At 46.8% G+C, this 11106-nt stretch overlaps 1 protein-coding gene across 1 annotated transcript in view; it reads left to right on the top strand.

Moving 5' to 3' along the window:
- The first annotated feature begins 6492 nt into the window (after nt 1-6492).
- Nucleotides 6493-11106, top strand: part of LMCD1 (LIM and cysteine-rich domains 1) — a 17479-nt gene continuing 12865 nt past the window's right edge. Inside the window, exons 1-2 of the mRNA XM_010159196.1 lie at nt 6493-6513; nt 9630-9718. Of these exons, the coding sequence (XP_010157498.1) occupies nt 6493-6513; nt 9630-9718 (110 nt within the window). The remainder of the gene's footprint in view (nt 6514-9629; nt 9719-11106) is intronic.

Below are 11106 nucleotides of genomic sequence, written 5' to 3'. Positions count from 1 at the left end.
ACAGGGAAAGAACCTGTCATAGGAAGAAAAATTTATTGTTATCTTATCAGGGAAACATAAAGTGAATTTACGCAAAAGCATGGTGTCTGGATGCCTGTGCCCTACCAGTATTTGAGGAGGCACAGCCCTTGAGCTTCAGTGCTAGGGTTCAGGGCATCACCAGCTACAAAATGAACTAGCATTCATCTCTTCTTTCTGAAGACCTGGAAATGTGTCACTCAAAAGCACCTCACCTTATTTCCCTCTGTATGAGAGGGTACATAAGACGATGAAGCTTCAGTAGGGAAAATATCCCCTGTGTTCCTGTTGCAGGTGCTGCCAAGGCTCTGCCTACCAGAGAGCATCCACAGGTGCCAGCTGCAGCAGGGAGTCTGCAGAAGAGCCAGCTTCTGTCAGCCAACCCAGAGCATCAGGCTGTAGTAACTGAGTAGTATTTCTCCTGGTTCAAAGTACCTGTCCTGGATTTGGACATTTAGAATGGGAAGACAGACCTACAGCCCCAGAGGCTGGTGTGATACCTTCTCAGTAGCTGCCAGAGGGCTACTAATTTACTAAACCTTTCCTCTTAAATACTTCATGCCCAAGACACTTTTTTGTGTTCTTCCACAGGCCTTCTGAGATTAGAGGGCCAGACGATGGCCAGATCCTGTGGAAAACTTGGAGCCAATACAGTAAAGCTGTATGGGGAAGGATGAGGTGAAGGAAGGGATGAGATACCTCTGTCCTTCATCTGCTCTGCTGTGAAAAGCCCTTGGACCCATCCTCAGCTTTCTTGTATCTTGATCTCCTCAGCTGTAAAAAGCAAATAATAGTGCTGAGAAGATACTGAGGAGGACTAAATCAGTGTTGTACAGAAAATTGATGGAAGCAGCTGCTGAAGTGCAACATGTCAGTGTACCAAGGGACCCTGTTCCTGGAGATGGTTCGGCACCTTCTCCTCATGCTGGAGGTGCGAAGGACAGAGCGGGCTCGCTGAAGGTATCTGATGGTTACAACGAGACGCTTACCTGAGTGCTCTGGAACTCAGCATGGCTGCTGTTTTAATTAAACTTGGGTGGGTTCTTCCCATTCCATACACCTACTCATGGCTTGGTTTGATTTTTATAATTAAGACCAAGTGTCTGAAGCACTGTCTTGCTTATGGAAAAATCTATTCATCGTATTTTTCAAAGTTTGCCCTTCTCTTATCATTAATTCACACATTGTTAGTGGAGAAAGGAATGCTGCCAACTATGTGCTCTTGGAAGAGCAAGATATTTGCAGAGGCTGTGGTTCTGTTGTATCTGTCATGCTGTAGGTTGAGATCTGGCAGCTCCATTGAAATAGTTTTCTCAGATATCAGTGCCTTTCCCTGGTCTTTATGTTGCTAAACTAAAAGGCAACAAACTTCTTACTCTGCGAAGTTTAATATCAATAAGTGCTTCCAGTATTCCAGATGATACCAACCCATTCACTGATTACCTAAATAAATTCTATAGAGAATTTGAGAGAAGACAGTTTTGTAAAGGTTTTTTTTCCTGTCAGTGTGATAATTTGGATAACTCTGCTTGCTCACAGTCTGGCAGGGGAAATAAATTGCTTTCAGGTCATGATTACAATAGATGCTTTCTGTCTATGAAAATAAGGAAAACAAATCAAAACAAACCTTTACTGTTCTTAGTCAAAATTATACTAGGAAGTGTGCATATTGATTAATGAATATCTAAAAGTAGTTGTTTGCCCTTCCAGAAATTCATTCCACTTGCAGGTACTGTTAAGGAGCCTCTTCTAAAATCCAGAAAAGTTTGTCCAGCACAGCCCTGAATTTCCTGCTCTGGAGGTAAGCCCCCTTGCCTGGCCTTCAACTGGTCCAAGCTGTTTTGCACAGTCTTGTGTGCTGGTACTGGAATCTGACTGAGCAGAAAGTTGACCTGAACAGTTGACCTCACTGGACACATCAGTTATAGTCAAGGAGTATGTTTGGTCATTTGTAGGAGAGAAAAGGTTAGTGTAATACCCAATATGTAAAACTGTTGGGACAAGGTCAGTGTTCTTCAGGAGTGGCAGTTCTGCTGCTGTGGCTCCTCTGCTCTTGTGTAGCAGCATCCTTAGTGCTCACACTGTCAAACTGAAAAGAAATACATACATCCCCAGAACCACCTCTAGAGCAGTATTCTTTGTGCTTTAGTTGGTCCAAATGCTCTAGCTTTGATTTCTCCTGCCTCGTTGCATGCAAACTTGCAGGTTGCATGTGTCCAGGGTGAATGACACTTCCGTGGGCTGAGAGCAGAGCTGGCATGTGTCAGGCTGTTGTCATACCTTGGCTCTACTTGATAAGCAGAAGCAGCAAACGTCTTCCCTAATGAACCAGAGAAGGCTCTTGCATGTGATACTTCTGGAATATCTGTTCCAGAAGAAGATGAGCCAAAACAAACCTGAAGTGACTCAGGCTGAACTCCATATCCTCCAGCTGGGACATGGGTATTTCATATCATCCAGGGCTGTCTGTTGGGTTCAGTATCTCGGTTGTTGTCTTAATATGCACTTAAGAGGAGTTAAGTGGGATGGCATCACTGGCTTTGTGCTCTCCCAAGTGTGGGGCAGCATTGGTTCCAACACTGGGACTTGCAGATAGCAGCATTTGAGTCCCCCACTCCTTTAATCTCTGCCAGGGCTCAGTGTCAGATGAGCGGCTGCTCCTCTTATGCTGGAGCAACACTTGCCCCAGGCCATGCTGTGCACTGGATCCTGAGAAACAACTCCAAAGAGCTTTTTGGAATCTTTCAGCTCTCCAGTGATGCCTTTTGGGGATAACTTTTCCCATAAAGTTTGAGGCAGGTTTAATGAGAAGCAGGTGATCCCTTTCCTCAAGGAATGTAAGAGGATTTCCAGGATGGGAAAGGTATCTAGGAAAATGCTGAGACAGGTTTCCCCTCCAAACCATGAATTAAGGTGCTTAAGGCCAAGGCAGGTATGCTGAGATGGGGCAGTTGGGTGCAACACATGGTTGTGTATAAGACAGTTATAGGAAATGTGCCCGTCTGGATCCATGATAGGAAGGAAAGTGCAACCAGAGGCTTTTGCATGAACGGCATCTGGCTTTATTCCTTGTTTTAACTAAAACACAGCCCCTTGGAGGTGTTAATCTCTTGGTGTTGGGCTTGGCTGATTTTTCCTCCTGCAGCCCATGTAAATACTTTTTAGCTTTAACTTTGGTGTACCTTTCCAGAGCCTTCCCCTTGCTATGATACAGATACCTCTGACAGGAAAACACTACACCCTCCAGTTTTTGGAAATCCTGAAGGAAGTTTGAGTTAGCTCCCTGTTAATATGCAAGCTTAGCTCTATTATAGTCAGATAATGACAGCAAATTAACTGTTATCCATCCATATCCCTAAACTCCTCAACAATTGTACTGAGCAAACTGGTCCCACCCATGTGAATATCGTATGACTTTTCCCTTTTTCTTTGTTCAAGGGAATTTCTCAGTCGGAGTTGTTTAATCTCCAAAATTTGTTGCAGCTGGAGGAGCCCCACCCAAAGTGTTCACGTGGTCCCTTAGCTTCACTGAAGTGCTCTTCTGCCTGGCTGTGATTTATTGGGGTAGGGTATCAAATGCTGATACTGCGTGAGAGTCCTCCAGGGGCTGTGCAGAAGGGGCTATGCTGAACTTGCTGGGGTGCTGGGGGAGCGGTCTGCCTGTGGTGAAGAGAGGTGAAATGAGGACCTTGGCTCTGCAGTGCTGTTGTGAACTTGTAGTAACTTTTTGGAAACCAGCTTTTCCTCTTCCCTTCCTAAAAAGGAGGAGAAAACATACTTGAGGTAGTTACGTGTCTCCATCGCCCTTTTTAGTCTCCAAATAAGGTGTTGTGCAATATGGGCTTTCAGGATCCAGAAATCTCTGCAGAAGCAGGAGGGCCCTGCTTCACCAGACCCTTCTGGAGCTGTGGCAGCTGGTCCCCAAAGCCCTTTCAGAGTCTGGAGAGCAGCAGGTGACTCATGCAGCAGTGCTGGGGAGGAATCATGCTCATGGGGTTACCCCTCGTGAACCTGCTCTGATGGTACTTGTGCTCTCTGGCACAGAGCACGAGTTGGAGCAAGCTTAATCTCTGCCTCATGTCCCATCACTCTGTATGAAACTAGCTTTTGCAGGAGGGTGTATATTCTTGGAAGCTTTACTGATCTTCAGCAGTCTTTGATTAGTTGCTGTATTAGCCAAACTTGCCAAAACTCTGACCCTCATTTCAGGCCCGAGTTCTTCTGAGGATAGATCTCCAGGTTAATCTGCCAGCTGAGCTCGCTGACCCTACAGGGGTGGTGTGGTGGCCAGGGCTGCTGCTGACCAAAGGGATGTCGTCTTCTGTCTGCAGCTGCCCTGCATTTGTGTGGTGCATACAGTATGTGCTGCTAATGGTGAAACCATCCTGCTAGGGGCTACCTTGGCCTTTCAGGGTGTTTGTTTCCCATCTGCAGGGCCATTAAACATTTTGCGATTAGACCAAGGTCCCTGTAGGTATGCAGGAGAAAAGAGCTAAAGGTCTTCCAAGGGAGTGTAGTCTAAGCATCCCTGATCAGATAAGGATTTCCCTGCTTCAGCTGTCATCCTTTTCTTACAGTGACTGATTGAGCAGCTGGAGCTGGCTCCACTTTCCTGTTCCCACCTTGTTTGTCACTTAACCTAGTCCCCAGCCTGCTGTGGTCTCATGACATGTAGCATGCCTCTGCAGGAGGTCAGAGCTAATTTATCAAGGCTGTCTTGACCCTGTACCTTGTATATAGCTGAAGAGATGGTGGAGGGAGCAGTCTAATAGCAGAAGAAAATTAAGCATCACCAAAAAAGCAAGTGCCAGAGGCGTAACTGCGTTTCCCTTGTATGGTATCTGCAGATTCTTCAGCAAAAGTGGGTGCCTCTGGCTGTGGTGGGACCAGGCTGCTGGCAGTGAAATAGCCCCTCAGGCACATGCTGAGCTGCATTAGATAATGCTTTGCTGCTGTGCTTGATTCACCTCATGTATCAAACTCACTAAGGTCCTTAAAGGAAAGCAGAATATTGCTCTGGGCTCTTGTGGCAATTGGTGGGTTAATCTGTTTTAGATGTTTGGTGGGATATACTGATTCTACAATGACCTGAGATAAACCAACCTCTCTGCACAAGCAGATATTAGCAGAAGATGTAAGGATGCTACCTTTCCCTAACTGGCTGCATTGTAAGCTTTAAAATTTATATTAACAATTAAATTATCTCTACTTGCTACACTATAAAAAATTGGATCTCTCATGCAATGAGTGTCCCAGGAGTAGGGTGCTGGGACCACCCTGTACTTCTGTGGCTGTACAAAGCAAAGCTGTGAAATGCATCCCCTGAAACTGTTCCTTACTGTACAGTGCATCAGCCTGCTCATCTCTGCAGCCATCCTGCTAATGACCCTTCTGGCAGAAAGCTGTTTATTGCTACAGCTTTAGGCTGGATGTTTGGGAACTACAAGGCCATGACAGCTAATGGGACCCTGTGTCCATGTATATAGTTATACCTAAGAGCAAAGTACTTGTGTAGCTGCAACTCTAGAAGGGAGGAGACACTTCTGTGCATATGATAGCTGGAGTGCTTGTTGAGGTCTTTTCCAAAGGAGTTGTCAAACTAAATCGAGACTGAGCTATGTTTGGGTTTTTCCTTGCCACTTGTCATTATAGGCTTTCCATTTTCCAGCCATTGAGCAAACTTACCAGTGTCTAGGATGGCCCTGCCTTTGGCCAGTGTAATAGTGAACCATGGTATTACTGACGTATTCCTGAGATTGTTCAGAGATGTTTTTGTGGGTAGAATGGCCTCAACTTCCTATCATTTCACTACCTAAGAATTTCCTCTGTACTAACTTGCTTTCTCTTTTAATAGCAAGAAGGCTATAAGACAAAAAAGCCAAACCAGAAATCTTAATGCATTGTATATCTAGTCATGGTGAGCAGAATTTGCTTTTCTTCCAAGTAGTTTGACGCAGGCCTTTATAAAAAGGCATTACAAATATCTTTAAACTCTTTATCTTAAACTTCAGTATCTCCTCATTTAACACTAATGTTCCCAAATGGTCTTGGGCATAGGTGGAGTCAGTGAGCATTTGTTTTACATTATCTTACAGGGCTTGGGTTTATTGCAATGTCTCTTTTTTTTTTTTAAAAGAAATCTCCTTTTAAGCATATTTGAGGAGCTGGAGCGGAGCTGTGAGGAGAAGCTCCATATCTGGGCAGGAAGTCCTGCTGACCAGGCAGCCCAAAAAACAGGCAGCGGCGCCTGTTATGCTTGGCCTCTGCACAGAGATGGAAATGAGTGGCTCAAACCTCCCTCCACTTCGAAGGGACTGAGGAATAACACTGTGCTCTGAAGAGACATGGCTGTGCTTTGAGTTGTCACAAGGAGATGCTGCTTGCAGGGGCAGGTGCAGCAGTCAGTGGGTAAGTGCTGCATCCCCATGGGGAAGAGGCTCAGGTGTGTTTGTCCAGAGTCTGCCTGTGCCACAGATGTCCCCAGGACTTCACAGGGTCACCTGAGCTGTCTCACAGGCAGTGATGGGGATGAGCTGCCATCCCAGCAGGTGAAAAGGTGCAGCCTGCCTCACTTTGGCTGGTCCAGTATGCCTTACAGAGACGGCCCATGCCACCAAGTCCCCTTGGGTCAGAAGCACTTGTGGGGCTTGTCCATCCCTCTGTTTGTGGCTGTTCATCCATGGTGGTGTGGGGTACCACCTATCTGATTCCAGCTCTGCCGGCTGGTAGGCTTCAGGATGCTTGCCCTACCCTTGGCAATGGACAGTCATGCCCAAGCCATTGTGTGACAGCAGTTGGAGTTGGGTGGGTATCTACAGCAAATCCAGCAGCCTGGCCACCGAGAACCTCCAGTTAACTGGGGTGATGGGTAGTACCAGCCCGCTCTGGAGAGCGGGTATAAGGGTGTTCTGGCGAGTACTGATTCGGTACATACTTCCATAGGGTCCAGATTGAGTAAAGAGCAGTTAACATCAATTAAATTTGGATCTGGGACATGTCATATTTGGACAAGTATAACAAATTACCAGGTTGAATAAATGACCAAGAAAAGGTCCTGCTAATATTGAAGTAATAAAGTGAAACAGCAGGTTTATATATCAGTGTGGAGGTCACAGGCTGGTGGGTACCCCCAAATGGCTGTGAGAACCTGGACTGACATTTGGACTCCAGAGCATCAGGTTGGTTGTCTTGGAATTCATGTACTGGTTCTTCCTACTGACAGGACTTTTCCCTTTGCCTTCTTCCTTGTATGTAATGAAACTTTTCCAAATGAGTTTTTAAAATAAAAACATCTGGATTGAATATAAACAACCATTTGTTGTCCCTTGCCTATACCCAGCTTCTGTCTGACTCAAGATCAGAATCAGTTAAAAAAACCCCATAAGTTAGTAGGTATCTAGCACGTGGTTCTAGAACTGTCAAGATTGTAAGTGGCCTGTGCTGGAGAATCATAGAATCACAGAATGGTTAAGGTTGGAAGGGACCTTAAAGATCATCTAGTTCCAACCCCCCTGCCATGGGCAGGGACACCTTGCACTAGACCAGGTTGCTCAAAGCCACATCCAGCCTGGCCTTGAAGACATCCAAGGATGGGGCATCCACAACATCTCTGGGCAACCTGTTCCAGTGCCTCACCACCCTCTCTGTGAAGAATTTCTTCCTGACATCTAATCTAAACCTCCTTGATTTCAATTTATACCCATTACCCCTTGTCCTATCACTACAGGCTCTTGTAAAAAGTCCTCTCGCAGCACCCTTGTAGCCCCTTCAGATACTGGAAAGCTGCAAGGAGGTCTTCTCAGAGCCTCCTCTTCTCCAGGCTGAACAAGCTCAGTTCTCGCAGCCTTTCGTCATAGGAGAGGCGCTCCAGCCCTCTGATCATCTTCGTGACCTCCTCTGGACTCGCTCCAAGTGGTCAATATCCTTCTGATATTGAGGGCTCCACAGCTGGACGCAGCACTCCAGGTGGGGTCTCACCAGAGCAGAGTAGAGGGGCAGTATCACCTCCCTCGACCTGCTGGCCACACCTCTCCGGATACAGCCCAGGATACGGTTGGCCCTCCGGGCTGCCAGCACACACTGCCGGCTCATGTTCAGTTTTTCATCAACCAGAGAGACTTAAATGTCTCTCTGTTCTAGAGAGTTGGCTCAGAACTGAACAGTCAAATGTCCTATTTTCTACATATTGGAGGTTGGGGGGAAGGGAGGGGAGAGCGTGTATGTGTTAAGACCACTTATAAGATGTGTTTTCATGTATTCCCAGGGTGAGAGGTCTTTTCACTGCCTTCAAAATATCTGAAAAGACTGCAGGTGAAAAATGAGGTGAAAACTACAGGTGAAAGCTGAGGAAGAAATGAAATAGCAGTGCCTTGGGCAAAGTGAGCTGAACTTGGCCATTTTGTAGCCTTTGGCTGTGTTTCTCAGGGATGAGCAGCCTTGTATGGGCACTTAATAGTTCTGCACAAAAAAGGCATGTAAAGGCTTGTCTACCTTAAAATTGGCAAACCAGTGCCCTCCTATTCCTAGAACCATCTGTTCATAAAATCTTTGTCCTTATTAGCAGCACTAGGTTTTCAAAGTAAATTAAATGTCCTTCCTAACTGAGTGCCATCAAATAACATTTTTCTGTTGAAAGTTGTGGAATGTGTTAATGTTGGAGGAGACCTCAAGGTGCCCCAGGACTCTGTAGGAGGTTTTCAGGAGCCTGGGAGCGGTTGCTGGAAGCAGGATGAGTGGATCTGGGAGGGAGTGGGAGGAAGGATGCTCCCAACATCACTGGCTTTGAATCCCTGCAGAGCTTAGGGCTGGTCTCCAGCTAAGCCGCTGCATGCAGCGCCCAGTCACCCATGCAGGGTCCCTGCAGAGCCCCCTCAAAGGAGAGTTTTTTTTTTTTTTTTTAACCACCCACAGCACCGTAGAGTGAAGGAGCTGAGCATATTCCCCTAAACAGGACTGTCTGCAGCCGTGAGGACCCATGTATACAAGTGACTTGCTTCTGTTTTCAGTGAGCAGCAGAAAGCACAGCATAACCACAGCCCTTTCCTCCCTGGAGCCTTACCCTGCTGTATTTCCTGTTCACCGTGGAAACCACCCATAAAATCCAGCACCAGAAGCATGGAAACATGCCATGTTCCCAAAATACACTTGATCCCCTGTAGAAAGGCCGAGGAGGTCCAAGCTGAAGTAAAGCAGGTTTAGCATCAATCCACGGCCGTGCACCTCAATGTCTACTGCATGAAATTTGACTTGCACAGACATATATAAGCAATATAAGCTGAACCAAAATAACCTTTTAAAGAGACCTGAGGCCTCTGCACATAAGGGAAAGGTGGCTGCCCAGTGTGTGCTCATAGTCACTGTTTGACGTGCCATCCCCCCATGCTGTTCCAGACATGCCATCATCCTTCACTTTGGGGTGAAAACCTTCATCCCAAACTAGAGTTGTAGCAGGTCTGCATGGACAGTGGTCAGATGGTGTTTGGGAGGTTTGAGGCTTCACAAGACATAGTGTGTTTTGTCCTTCAGATGGTTTCTTCAGCTATCAGTACTGTAGTCTTGGATAATCTTTAAGGATAAAGCCTTTCCAACTCCAGTGTCCTGTTCTTTTCCAGATGTCGGTGAGCCAGCTGCAGTCGGGAAGAGGTGTGCCTTGTTTACGCTGCAGAAGGACATGCATGGGCTTCGAGCCACATTCCTGGAGGTAATGGGCTGTGCCTTGACACTGTCCCTTTGGTCCTGCTGATACTCAGGCTCCAGTGGTTTTGAGTGCAAAGAACAACCGTTGGAAGGTGCATGGGGGGACATGCTGTCCGGCTAGAATAACTGCTGAGTTGAGAAGTTGCTTGTGCTCCCCGCTCTATCCCCCTTTCCTCACTGTTCCTGCTTTTTTTTTTTTTGAGTTAAAATCTCATCCATAAGTGCTTAAAGTAAGTTGAGGCTCTTAAACAGTAGGGTTGTCGTCTGTTTGTGCTAACACTGCCTGTTTCCCAAGAGTTGGGACTCCCCCTGCTAGGTAGGGTGTGGGTCTCAGTAGCAAGCTGTGGCTTGGGAAGAGGAGAAAGATGGGGTGGGAGATGGACCAGCTTGTGGAAGAGTCTCTCCTGCCATGGGACTGTCCCCAGCACAGCCCTGTGTGGCTGGTGCTGTTCAGTGATATGTTGGGAGCAGGTCATGGTGCCAAAGCTGCTGCACATTGTGATCAGCACAAGCTGCCTGATGCCCTGCACAGCATGCATGCTGCAGCATGGGTCCTCTGCCTGCCCCATGCTGGCTTCCAAGCCTGTTGGATTGTTTGGAAATGAGTTAGTGAAAACAAACACCATCCTTGCTTGCTTTGGAGGCAGGGAAATGCTGGCCAAAAAGATAATCCTGCAGTGTCGGTGGGACTTGTGCTGAGTGCCTGGCTGTCACCTTAGTCCTTGAGGGCAAGTCTGGATGCAGAACTGGGGGAGTCAAACAAAGCCATTGGCAAGGGCTCAGCGCTGTGTCCTGCTCAGCAGCACCACAGCGGCTGTTGCTGCTGGCTGTCCTGAGCATCCTGATGGCTGAAATGCTATGCTTAGTGCCAGAAAAGTCTTATTTGATACTTTCACTTTCTTTTTTCTCTTAAAAGCATTAAATTAGGTAAATAGCCACCAGTGTCAGTAGCTGATACCAGTACTGCATGTTTGGCTCTGGCAGGGGCAGAGAGCTGTTGCCCTCCCCTATCTGCTTGCAAACCAAAACAGGAGAAAGAAAGGGGGTTTGAGATGGAAAGGAGCTATCCAGATGTCATGAATTAAAAAAGAATTAGTGCTCCCTGAGGCTGTCTTGCAAAACACTAGTCTTTTTTTTTTTTTTCCTGTGAGTCTGGAGAACTCCTGTTTGTGGCCTGTGCAGCTGGGTCCTGTTGCAGCAGTGAACAGGAGCTACAGCCTGTGTTGCTTGAAATGCTTCAGCAGGCTTCACGGTGGCGGCACGCAGTTGGGTCCTGCAGCCTTCAGTTCCCAGTTTCAATACCTCAGCTATGTGGAAATCCAAACTTTAAAACACTAATTTGGTTGAATCACTACTTTTTTTTTCTTTTTGGCTCAATTAAAGGCTGGCTTG

This window comes from Eurypyga helias, unplaced genomic scaffold (assembly GCF_000690775.1).
Source record: "Eurypyga helias isolate BGI_N326 unplaced genomic scaffold, ASM69077v1 scaffold7969, whole genome shotgun sequence".
Classification (NCBI taxonomy): domain Eukaryota; kingdom Metazoa; phylum Chordata; class Aves; order Eurypygiformes; family Eurypygidae; genus Eurypyga; species Eurypyga helias.
Note: the sequence above shows the minus strand (reverse complement) of the source record. Positions and strands in the feature narration are given on the sequence as shown.